The sequence below is a fragment of the Sturnus vulgaris genome, chromosome 1 (assembly GCF_052056855.1).
Source record: "Sturnus vulgaris isolate bStuVul1 chromosome 1, bStuVul1.hap1, whole genome shotgun sequence".
NCBI lineage: Eukaryota > Metazoa > Chordata > Aves > Passeriformes > Sturnidae > Sturnus > Sturnus vulgaris.
Window position 1 is genome coordinate 142,968,522 of NC_142243.1, and position 13,263 is coordinate 142,981,784.

The 13,263-nt window shown below is 37.4% G+C and overlaps 1 protein-coding gene across 1 annotated transcript in view; it reads right to left on the reverse strand.

The window, feature by feature from the left end:
- The window catches only part of SAMD12 (sterile alpha motif domain containing 12), a 173,498-nt gene that overhangs the window by 120,048 nt on the left and 40,187 nt on the right, over nucleotides 1-13,263 (reverse strand). Inside the window, exon 3 of the mRNA XM_014870101.2 lies at nucleotides 8,872-9,001. Within this exon, the coding sequence (XP_014725587.1) occupies nucleotides 8,872-9,001 (130 nt within the window). The remainder of the gene's footprint in view (nucleotides 1-8,871; nucleotides 9,002-13,263) is intronic.

Here is a 13,263-nt window from a genome sequence, read left to right on the forward strand (position 1 = left end):
GTATGGTCCTCTAACAACTCCTCCACTTAATCAGTCTAGTTTTTCTCATCTAAGTTTTCCTTACCTACAGCTGAGCCATAAAATTGATGTCGTAGTTACACAGCAAAGGCAACAAATATTTTTTCCCAAGCAATAGCAAAAGTTACCTGAAAGGAGACCCTGCAATATCTCCCATTTCTTTTCCTGGTGCACCAGAATGGGATCCAAAACTTCTGAAGTGTTGCAGAGAAGCCTGACTTGACGGAAAATGAGAACTCAGCAATGGCAACCATCTGTTTAACTATGATTTCCAGACTCCACAAATACAGCAGGAGTTTGAAAAAAACCCAACATAGAATAACAGCCTAATTAGACTTCAGTCAGGGCACAACACTTGGAATCAACACAATTCATGCAAAGGGCTAAATATTCGGTGGCCAATTCTAAACTAAGAACCCCGTCCTTTGGGTGGAGAGACTCCAGACCATTATGCACCATCTTGAAGTTGTTCATCAGTATTAATCAAGTGGGGCAATTAAAAAAAAGGAAATAACAAAGTGCTATCAGGGTTAAGAATGCTGCATTCCATGGCTTCAGGCAATTTCTTGGAGGTCGTCCAAGTAATAACAGAGCTTCACCTTGTCTAGCTTCTAGATAAAGGGCTCTCCCACAACCTTTATCAATCAAGGAACATGGTAAAGTAATAATGCAATCCCTAACAGTTAGTGATAGATCCAAAAATGTGTAGAAAAAAAAAACATCCCAAGAAGTAAAACGAGAGGGTAGAGCTTTGATATTGGCCAAAATGTTAAAACTTTTACAAATTAATCAATATCCCTGTAAAGCAGCTAAAGACAAAATAGTTGATAAAAAGTAGGCTTCATCAAGAACATGAGAAGGATCACAAAACAAAGGGTGGACAAAGGAAATAGGGTGAACATAAATAAAAGGGTTGTTTTCGTAACATCTTCTCTTAGTTATATTAAGTCCACTAAATTCATCTGTTTGGAGGCAATCCTTTTCTCTCCACTTACAACTTCAGTAATTTACCCTCCTACCCTTGGTTTTACAAATCCCACTGAAGTTACCTAAGACAGATGGGTAAGCACCCAAAGCCTACATCAGCAGCTCTTAAGCTTTTTGGCTCTATCAACAGATCACAATCAGTGTTCAGTTCTTCTTGCAGATACACTGGGCAACCTCATCAGCAAACTAGGAAATATCACAAAGCTTTACAATATCGTTTGAGAATTCCTGAAATAGGTTTTGCTAAGACATTTGAAACACTTTTCTATATCTTAACCTAATTCACATTTTTAGATCTCTTCTAAGTAAGGAACAGAAATTGATTTTGAAACCGGCTGCCATGGTCAGAGTTTCTGGCAGTGCATTGTACACAATATTGATGTGAATCAGTGTTCTGTAGAGAATACAGTGGATCAGGTTTACAAGGACTGTACAACAAAGATCTTTCCAAGGAAGACAGTAAAATGATATGATCTCTAGTTAGGAAAAAAATTACTAAAGTAAATATAACAAGATTAAATTAAAAATGAAAAAACCCTTGTGTTAGAGGGAAGGAATAATCCAATTATCATTGCATGTATAATTATGAAACATTAATTCCCCATCTGACAGCATATGAAGAGTAAGTACCAAGGAACAATTAAAGACTGCTTCAAATGAAGAGCAATATATCTTTTTCTTGTCTCCCCTAAATACTCATACTCTAAGAGTACAGAAGAACTCATCTGCACTAAGTTGACAGGGAATTTCAGATCTGAAGCTAAAGGACTGGAATTATACTTTTCAGTTCAAAGATCATTTAGATTCTCTGTTCTACATCAGGCAGCAGTATCAGCTACAGCAAATCGAGCTACCACAGCTCTACCGAATACTGAAGGAAAGAAAAAGAGGCAGCTAGAATAAAATTCACTTCTTTACTGAGACCATGAGAGATCTTCCCAGGTAAAGTGGATACAGCACACGAAGGAAAAGCTGCTTGACCCAGAAAATATCCACTAAGACAGGAAACTGTGCAAAATGTTCATCAGCTACTTGCACAGCAGATCTCACAGCTGATAATGGATTAGGAGCATGGAAACTTCATTCTGAATTTAGCAGACATGGAATTTAACATCAATTTGACAAGCAAGGCCAAAAATGCCTCCATTGTCCTTTATCAAGTTCCCTTTCCTAGCAAACAGAACAGATTGTATTATCACTTCTTCCACATAGAATTTTATGCAGCAAATAAGAGCACCAAAACACTCCCCACTGTTTTGTGCACAGAGGAAAAAAATCTATTTCATTACTAATTGATCAACTCCACATATTATTTATCACAGAAAAGACAATTTATTAGAAAATAATAAACTATGTAAATACTTATGTTACAATTCCCATGAAGTGTTAGAAAGCCTCACTGTCCCCTTCTCAACTGCAGATGAGCTGTCCTGCTCAAACCAAATCTCTTGGCAACCATCAAAGCTTGGTCCCATGCAGTGGAATTTTGCCATATATTTTATGAGCTATCATCTGACTGAAAAGACAGACCCAGAAACCATTGCTGAGACATGAGAGAAGATTATTTTCACACAAAATTTTCTATGTCAGTAGGAGGCTGAATATTGAAAGAAATATTTCTACTTTTCCAACTTCTTTCAATTCTACGCTATGTAAACACAGGGTTACATTAATATATTTCTGATACTCTTCCATGCAAAAAGAACAGTTGCCACATACTATGCAAACAGAAGCCTTATTCTGACACTCATCACTCTTTGATATGTTCCACATGTTAAAAATTTGAGAGCGGCCAAGTAAGAAAAAGGGAAAACTCTTCAGTCCCTTACATTTTCCAACACAAGCATCACAGCTCCACAAAGAATGCTGCAAATAGGCCTGACCTTATCCAGACAGCAGAATAAAAGCTCTCTCCAGGGTGAAGCAGTAATTTTATTTTATTTTTCAAACTGCAGATGCATGTAGTCAGGATTGATTTGACAGCATGTAGTCAGGATTGATTTGACAGCCCACCAACCAAGCTTGCTGTTAAGAGCTCACAGAAAGAGCATGGAAAAGTGGCATAAATAAGGACTGAGAGTAAGGCTGGTTTATGCTTTGCACCACAGTGAAGGGAAGGGCTTCACAGAGATTGCTGGAGATGAAAGTTGCTTCTGCTTCCACTATCAGACTAAGACTGCTTGGCAGAAGACATCTGCTGTGCTGAAGAGCACTGTCACATCCAAAACAAGGAAAGTAACTAATACTTTATTGGAAATACCCTCAATTTAGACACAATGAAGGTGCTTTCTGAGATATATGACAGTGCTGAAGAATGCTCAAAACTTGATACAATTTGGGACCAAGCAAAGAGAAACTTTAATACTATTTTAAAGGTAGCTTAAGTACTTTTCCTACAACACATTGCCCTAACCCAGGAACTTCTTTGCTTGGTATCAGTCCTGATCATAAACACGCCTCTACCAGTAACAACCTAAAGGGTAGGCTGTGACCAGTTTTTAAGGGACAACAGAACAATGTCCAATGAGATAATCTAAGAAAAGGTGCCAGTTTATGTAGTCTTCTACAATGTAACAACAGCAGGATTTGTGAGAAGACTCTCAAAGGCAGGTGTCAGGAAACAATTGGGGAACACCTACGAAGGCCACTTCACAGAAGACCTCATTTTGTTTCTTGCATCAGGCCTCACGTTAAGTGTGTTATGTCACTGGCACAAGAGATATTTTGAGTCTATTATACTCATCAATAATGGAAGGATGAAAGATAATGTTGGAATCACTTGCCAAGGGAAGGGTCAGGAAGTGAGCAGAAGTTGTTCCAAATGAAACAGACCAGTTAACAGGAAGGCTTGGTTGACTCAATATCATTTATACACATATCACAACACATTTAACAACACTGGAATCTTCATCTCTGTTGTACATTAACCAAAACACATGGCAAAGGATGAATATGTTCAAGAGGTGTCATCACAGTGAATAAGCCCACCTGGTTTTGGTCACCCTTCCTGCCCTGGAGCCAGGAATGAAACATAGGCCCCTGCAGTCCACTGCACACCTTTCATCTCCAAGTCACTGCACTGGTTGCATTACAAAACTCACCTGAGGTCCATGAACCAAGGGGCAGAATTAAATTATATATGTTCTAAAAATTGGAATGATATCTGGCAACACTTCGATTTTTAAAAAACTTAGAATAACTTAGACCCTGAGGATCTGGTATGCTTCCAAAGTAAACTTCCAGAGTAAACTGAAATAGAGACAAGATATCTCCAAATTCCAGTGTAGTATCTTAAACCATGAGACTATCTCTTCACTAAAATGCTAAATAGCTGGAGCATTTAATCTGATATGATAAACCCTAAAATCTATAAATATATCAATCAAGTGAAAAAAATTAATCAATGCCGATTTTGAAGGCATGATTTTATATGAATTTCATGTCATAAAGCGTATTTATGTCAATAAAGCTTATTTAATACAAGCATCTTTTGAAGATGTAGAATTAGCCAGATTTTAAGATTATTTGCAGCAGGTTTTCAGTATCAGTTAATATTTCACTTTCCAAGGTGCCATTTGGTATTTAATGAATATTTGAAAGTTCTGGTGCCTTCTAAAACTAAAATGAGGTTTTCTTGAGTCCTGTTTCTTTCCTTCTTAAAAGTTTAATTTTAAAAGGCTTTAGTCCTTTCAAGTACCTCCTATCAAATGCCTTCAATTAGACCACGGTACCTCTTGGGTATTACTTTGACAAAATGAGGTTTGTTTAATGATCATAGCATTAAAATCTCTTGCTCTGAAGACATGCACTAGCATACTGGGGAACATGGTGTAAAAACAAAACATGAAGCAGGGAAGCAGAGTTTCCTTCCTTCCTTCCTGCCTTCCCTCCTTCCTGTTTTCCTTCTTACCTTCCTCCCTCTAGATCATACATCCATAAACAATTACTTAGACATGTGCTTTCTTACTTTGTCAATGGACTATATGCCCCAAAATCATTATTCCTTCGTCATTCTACACCCAGTCTTGTCCCTGTTAATGCTGAGACATTGGAAAAATCTTCATTTGCTTCAATGGTACAGGATAAGACCTAATCAAAGAACTAATCTCTCTAGAACTCCCCAGTCATCTGCTGCCTAGCAAATTCAAAATCACAAATGCACACAGAGCAAGGCTCGTTTTCAGGTTTACCATCAGAAATATACCAGTATAAAATGAATGGGGAAAACTGGCAGGTCAATCCAACCTTTTATGTCTCCTCCTACTGGTGTAAACACCAACACCCGTTGTAGAGCCTCTTTGTTGTACAGGCTACTGTCATTTCTTTTTCCCTCCCTTTTCTTATTTTTCCCACCACTGCTAATTCAGGTGCCCTTAGATCTTGCTCAGCATTACTCCTTCAGATTTTTTCTGTTCTGTCTCTGGGTCCAACACCTTAAAAGTACTTCCCACCTGTTGCTGAATTAGTCAACCATATGCTCCACTCTCTGAATCCAAGGATTTAATGTATTAAAAAATACTTCCTGGTTTCTTATTAGACTATTCCATATTTAATTCTCACCAACTGTTTGCAAAATGTATTTCATTGGCTGGTTCTGAGGTACTCAGTTAAGTACTGAGCAAATTATAGGACCACAGAAGGTTTCAGATTAGAAGGGACCTCAGCAGATTTCTAGTCCAACCTCCAGCTTAAAACAAGGTCAGCTATGAGACCAGATTGGATTTCTCAAGGTTTTATCTAGCTGGGGCTTGAAACCTTCCCAGAATAGAAACTGAGCAACCCATTCCAAAGCTCAAAAGCCCTCATGGGGGAAGAAAGTTTCTCCTTATTTTCAGCCTCAGCCTCGTGTCTCTCATACATCACTGTGAAGGGGTTCCATGTTGTTGACAACCTCCTTCTGTATAGTGGGAGCTGCTGCTACTGCCCCCATCTCACCCCAGCAAGCTGCCTCTTCCCCAGACTGAACAAGCTGAGCTCCTTCAATCCACTGGTCACAGGGCAAGAACTCCAGTCCTGAGCATCTTTGCAGCCCTCACCCTAACTTTCACTGGAGATCTAAGAACTGTAGTCTAAGAAGTACAGAGTAAAGGGGATAATGACTAGTCTTGATCAGGTTACTGTGTTCCTGTTGATAGTGACAGCTACCTTTGCTGCAAGGCACAACACTTTGTCTTCCAGACTATCAAGGTCCTCTTCACCAGAGCCACTTCCCAGACAGCCCCAGCTGCAGTGGGGTGCAAGAGCCTTGGTCTTCCCAGTGGCACAACTTTGCAATTGTCCTTGTTGAATTTCATAAGGGTCCTATTGATGTATTCCTGCCTGTATCTGGTCCCCATACCTAGGTCCCTATGGATTGTCCCTACAATGTCCTACAGACAGTCCCTACTGTCTGTAGACTGGTACTCAAATTTTGCTGTCATCTGCAAATCTGATGAGAGTACACTCTGCCTACCCTATGACATCCTCAAGATCACTGTTAATATGAAGATCTTCTTTCTTATTAGGTAAGTTTCCAGATTAAGATTTTTTTCTTATACATTCTGTAGCTGCTCTTTGTCAGAAGTAGTAAAAAGATCTAAATCTCCACAAAGAAAAGGATAGTTTTGGTAGCATCTTTGTCCACAATAAACTGTAATCAACATCTACAACTGTTAGATATGTTTGCTCAAGATTATTTTCCTGGCTTATGACCATGTCTTAGATTTTATCTTCAAATAAGGTTTAAATATCCTTTTCGTGTCACTTTCCAGCATATTTTTCCATATCAAAACAGCCTGTAAAGTCACATTAATTCTTTAGAATTTTTCAACAATCACATCCGTTTTCCACAGCAATACCTGGGAATAGTTACACTACCTTAGCTTAATCTTCACATTAGTTTCCATGCTCTCTCCATGCTCTACTTTTTCTGAGCCACAAATCCACTGCTCTTTCCCTTTATTAGATTTCAAATAATCAGAGTCATGTGGACCAACAGCACTGGAAACATCCTCCTGAGTTAATGATTCCACTCGCAATATTATCACATTATACTTTTATAAAATCTGTACAGATATTGATTGTGTCTCTTCTTTTGTAGTTGCTGAATTGAAATTCTTTTCTTTCCTGCAGATTTACTTTCTAACACTCATACCAATATTTTCCCTATACCTCTTTTGAGAAAAGTAGGAAAGATTGTTCTCAATTCTTCTTTTTCATAGAGGTCTATAAAGTTCAAAGTTAAGCACATCTGCAATGAAACTCCAAGGTTTCCATCAGTGTTTATGCTGAAATGAAAATGTCTTCCTTTCAATTTCATCTCAAGTGTCTTAATTCTAGAAAGAGAATATAGTAAAGCAGTACTGGAAAATATTTTAAAATAGCTTAATTTTCTTCCAGTAGTGCTCTGGATGCAGTCAGCTCTGTACACATGGGTGGAGACACAGACTGCATTCTCACAGACTGCATTCAGCAGATGGTGACAGAGGAAATGGGCACAATGGTTATGTACTAAACATTAACACTTAGCAAACCAATACAAACTACCTCTTACGTGTGTGTACATGTACTTATAGCTACATAGTAAACAAATATGGGCACTTTGTCGTGCTTGCAGTCATTCACATATTATCAGAAAGAAAATAGCAACAGGAATGAAGGTAAAAAATTGGAAACAACACAAGTACACATGTACATGATCAGACACTGACTGAAACACACATTAGTTAACAATGCATTATTGTTAAGACTGAGATTTGTATGTGAAACTCAAATTCCTGCTTAACATTAAATGGCTGAATGCCAATTTCCAATTTTGTATACCACCACTGCAGAGAATAAATCAGTGCTCCACATTAAATTTTTTACAGATTAATTAGTCCTTGGTATACGAGCAAAAACGCTATTTAAGTCCCAAGTTATATTTGCTAAACTCACGCCAATTCAAAGTTATCAGCCAAAAGACAACTACAGCAAATAAAAAAGTAAATAAGAAAAAAATACAATTTTGCTTCCAATATATTCCTTTAAGAAAAGAGACATGGTTTTGAAGGTTTGGAGGTCCTGTGTATATTTGCAGAGAAACCATGATAGAATAAAGAAATATTTTTTAGACTAGGCAAGAAAGTGTGTGCAACTGAGAAGGAACACCCTACACAGTGAAGCAAAGACTGTAAGAAAGAGTGGTTGGTTGTACTCAAGCCACATTTGGGACAGAAATCAGTTTTGTTGGCTGGAAATAATAGTTTGATTTTAGGTTGATCCTAGGAAAATACCAACTTTAAGAATCATAAAATACTGGAATAGAGAGATGCAAAAATCTGCTTCACTGCAAGTTTTTCAGAACAAAGCTAGACAAACATCCGTCAGAAATCAACTTGCTGTAGTGATCCTGCTTCAGGCTAAGGGAGGGCTCGGTTGGGATCACTTCCCATCCTACTTGTTAAGAATATGAAGATTAATTTATTTTTTTTCAAAAAGAGTGGGGAGAGGCACAAAGAATATGAATTCAAGGTCAAAACATCTCAATGAAAGATTAAAAAGACACAAATTACATTTTCCTCATAGGATGTTTCTTAATGGTTGGGTTTTTGTTTTTTTTTTTTTTTATTTTGGAATTAACAGGGTAAGGCCTTTACCCACACACAGACTGACTTATTTCCTTATTATATTGACCCTGAACTATCTGAAGCTGTCTTTTAAAGAAATGAGGATATCACTTACCACATCCTATGAAAGCTGGAATACTCCCTTTGCTCTAAACCCTGCAACCCTCTAGTCACTCATTCAACAAAAAGCCCTCAGTGCAGTCACAATCTATTAACAGCAAAGTAAAACAATTCACCACATTTTAAGTAAGTAAAATATTTCTGATAGTGCATACTTTACCAGTTATGTCATGCTGTTTGAATGACTCACTGTAGATTTGATACTGATTAGGGCAATGTTTCTTCAGCCATTTGCAGACATCCTGCTGGGTCCATAACGCCACAGGCTTGGTCAGTTTTACAGTCCCAGACTAGGAACACAGAATGAAGAACAGAAATGATGTTTAGTCTGAACACAAATTTCAGAAATATTAATCTGTGACCTCCATATACAATATTAAAATATTAAATGCAAAACAGGAGCTGCTCTGAGAGATGTCCAGTAATAGCCAGCCCATTACACAAGACCCTGCTGTTCAAATATGTCACACAGGAATCACACACAGTGAAAGGTTCTTTAACATTATTTTCCATTGCATTCATGTTCCTTGCATCACAGAACCATACTGCACTTGAATAATTAGTTTCAAGAGTGACCAATGACTAAAAGATGACAGATGCACACTTTGAATACTTCAAACTCACACGACCTTTGTGCCCCAGTTTGGATATAATCACAGAAGACCAGGAATACCCTCAGGCCAGGCATGGTCCTCAACTACAATGACAAAAGATCTTGCAACAAAGGCTTTTAGTGCCAATAAGCCTGAAGACTGGTTTTGCCTGGGAAAAAGAAACTACACACCAATGGACATGGAGCTGGTGATATTGAGTCATACTGAACATTTGACAAAATTCCTAATTCGAATTATGTTTACAAGCAGCTATAGTTTTTCTGCTTCCTTTTTACCTTTAACTTTCCTACAATCACCATTACATGAAATAAGTAGGACTCTCACTTAAATCAGTTGATCCTTTATAAATGAGTAATAATTTTTAAAAAGAATACTGTTCAATACTTTCCTTAGAATTCAGTTTTATAATAGATTAGCAGTTTATAAATATATAGTCATGAATGGATTGCCTTACTACATGTATAAAGTCACATTTCATTTAATCAAACAAGTCACTTTTGCACATTTTTTTAACCATGTAAGAATACTCAGTTCTAAGCTACCTGAATTTCAGGAATTTAAAACCTTGACAAAGTAGGCAAAAAACAAAAAAAAATACATTCAGAGTGCTTTCAACGTTTTTTTTAACACAATCTGCCCAGAAGACTAAAGAAATTTTAAACAGATGGGTATTTATTATCAACAATAAATGTTTAATGTAGGATACTGCTGATGTAAGTGAACATCAGTGTATACATTTACTTCATATTTTGTCAAGGAACGAGTCTAGGGAATAAAATGGAAGTGTCTGTTTCAATGCTATGCATGTAGAATGCTGCCCTCCAGCTCCCTGGTGGTGTAAAAGTTTCAAGAGAAGTTTCTCTGCACAAATTCGAGGTGAAGGGGAATGTCATCTCAACCCATCTTCTCCATTAGGACTCATGGCAGACTCCCTCAACGTCACCAGCCAGGGTTTATCCCAGTATTTACTGAGATGTACTTTGTCAGAAGTGGCTTTGAAATTCTTCATTACTAGAAGCCCTGACAACCAAAGCAGTTTTAAGCTAGTGCTTTGCGTGTCCTATTAAAGTCCTTAAAGTATGTCATGCAAAGATACTAAGTTAGGGCCAGGAATTATGGCAGACCTAAAAATCAAGCAGGCAAATGTGCCTTGAATTTCTCATGTCCAGTTGTCCCTAACCCTTTCTTATTACCTGTGTAGAAGTTAAATCAACAGTACGAAAATCATGGTTGAATATATAATACAATGCACATCTCCTAGCTCAGCCCTTTTTGATTTGAAGAAAAACAGACTCATCAGAAAAATGAATCCTGTTTCAAACACACTAATTGGCATCATCCATGTTTAGAGGTATCATAATAATGCATAAAACCACCACAAAGAATCAGTCTCATCTGCTGCTGCTACCCACCAAAATACAAAAGCTTGACTGACAGACTGGGTCTCCACAGAAGAAACTTCCAGAGGTGCTGAGGGTGCACAAAAATCAGGACAGCACTTGCCCCCAGCCACTACCCTTTCTGAGCAGCTCATCAGTCTGCTACACACACAGGATCCCACACTGGTTTGGAGAAGGCACAACCTCTGTAAGGAGAGCAGCTGCCCTGTAGCTCCCAGTTCCTCATGCAACTCAAAAGATCAAACTCAAACTTCTCTGGCCTTCTTGTTACTGCCATTTAAGTCAAAGAAGAAACTGAATTTCAATAAAGAGTACAATATTATGCTATCAGCTGATTTTTTGTTACATGCAGATATAAATGCATGTCCTTCTCAAATTACATCAAAGAAATAAACAAATAAAACCAGCCATGTGACACAAGCAATCTCTCTGATTCCATAGAAATCCATGAACAACAGGCTTAAGAGTTCACTGTCTATATGTGATACTGCTTAAAGATTTTTTTTTTTGTACTGGAACTTTGAAGACTAGAGAAAAGGCTATCAGCCTTTGAAAAATAAATGGTTAATGGCTTTTCTTGTACATCACAAAAATATTTAAATGATAAATATTTGTATACAAATATATAGCTACCTATAGACTTACAATCTATTTATTCCTAGCTGAAAGTATACAAGCAGAACCAATGTTTGTTTAAAACAAGAGGCTCTTCTTTTCAGTTCAGCAACTATTGTCCTCTTAAAAGGTTTAAGCACCATCATGTTAAATATCTGAAGTACAAGTTTATTACAATTAGAGTACAAATTTAATACATCCCTCTGTGCCTAGAGAACTGAAAGATGGTTTCAAATGTAGCTTTTATGCTGTGCAATATAAAGATCACTGCACAGCAAACATACATGCTGATTTCTTCAATGTTTGGAATTATGATAGAAACATTTAAACTTATAACTGCAGTCCAAAGAAGATATTTTTACCTTGACAACATCAAATGATAGGTTTAATTTTCTAATTCCTAAGGACTTGGTGAGTTAGAGGAATAAAGGGGCTTTAAAGCAATGGTTCTAAAGTATGTCTGCACTTTCATTTTTGGCACATCATACCCAAAATCTTTTCTAACCAGATACTCCAAATGAAAGGCTCTTAAAATACGCTTTCCTTCCACAAAATTCATTTTTTAGTTTCTTCCCTGCTCTGAAGGCGAGATCCAATAAACCAAGGAAAATTACCTGTACCCTAAACATACCTACTAAAAGACCCCCTGCCATTAACTACATATGAACTACCTAGACAGGTGAAACACATGGTATATTTTATTTTATTTATGTTTATCAGCTCAGCAAAGAATAGGCTCAAACTGATTAAAATAAAATAATGTATTTAAAAATACCTTTGGTCTGGCATTCCTTTTAATTTTCCTGACATAAACTCACCCCAAGATCACCCTTTGCTGGCAACTCTGTAATAGCTTTAATCTTGCCAAATGCTATGCCAAGTCTTGTGCCAGATATAGATTTAATGAGAATTAAAGTCCACAGTATTCTGATCTTTTCTTGTATATTTAAGGGAAACCTGTTTCTTCAGGATTTTGTGACAAACTTTTTCTTCTAGATTGCCCAACCCTAGCTTTTGTTACATGTATCTCAAAATATAAAAATGACTTCCAAGAAGAAGAAAAAACATATTTACTACGTGACAAAATTTCATGCTCTCTTTGTTCCATGGTGCAGGGAAGATACTCAACATCACTAACTCAAGAATAAATAAATAAACAAATCAAACTTATAGCCTGTGCATTACTAGAGAGTGTATTTCAGTATTCAGAATAGCATCAGTTACCAAGCCCTGCTTTTCCTAAGCAATGACGGACGAGTTATCTCTTCAGCCTTCCAAGTGTAATTTACTCAGCCTGCCAGCTTTGAAAGTCAGTTTATTCACCAGAATTTCTTTCTCTTTATTTATCATATTTTACTCCAGAAAGAAAGGGCCTCTGTATTTTTGAGTCACAAAGGATTCAATCTCATTATTTAAACTACGCTACATACTTTGAGACAACCTATTTGAAAGTGCTTCCCCAACACTAACATTTTCTGTTTTTACAAACCTGCTCAGATTACAGAAGTCAGGGATTGTGGAGATGAGGGTGCTCAGTCAAACAGGGCTGCAGGTTTGCTGGAATAAGGCTGTTTCATACTGTTTGTAGCATCCAGTTTGCCAACATACTCATCCTGACACGAAAGCATGGTCAATGGGTATTTACATTCAAATTTACCCAAAGTCAGATTCTACAGTTTCTTGTATGAAACAGATGCATAAAAAAGGCACTGCTGAAAGCATTCTGGCAGATTCTGCTCCAATGTACATCTTGAGAGACTCTGCTCTGGGATTTTCAGTTTAACTAGAAAAAGACAAAGCAGAACCAATTTTGTTACAGCTGTGGTGGTCAAAGGACTGTCCTGGTTTAGACTCTGCCAGCAAGTAAATACCATTCACTCACTCCCCCAGTGGGATGGGGAGAAGAATCAGATAAAGAAAGTT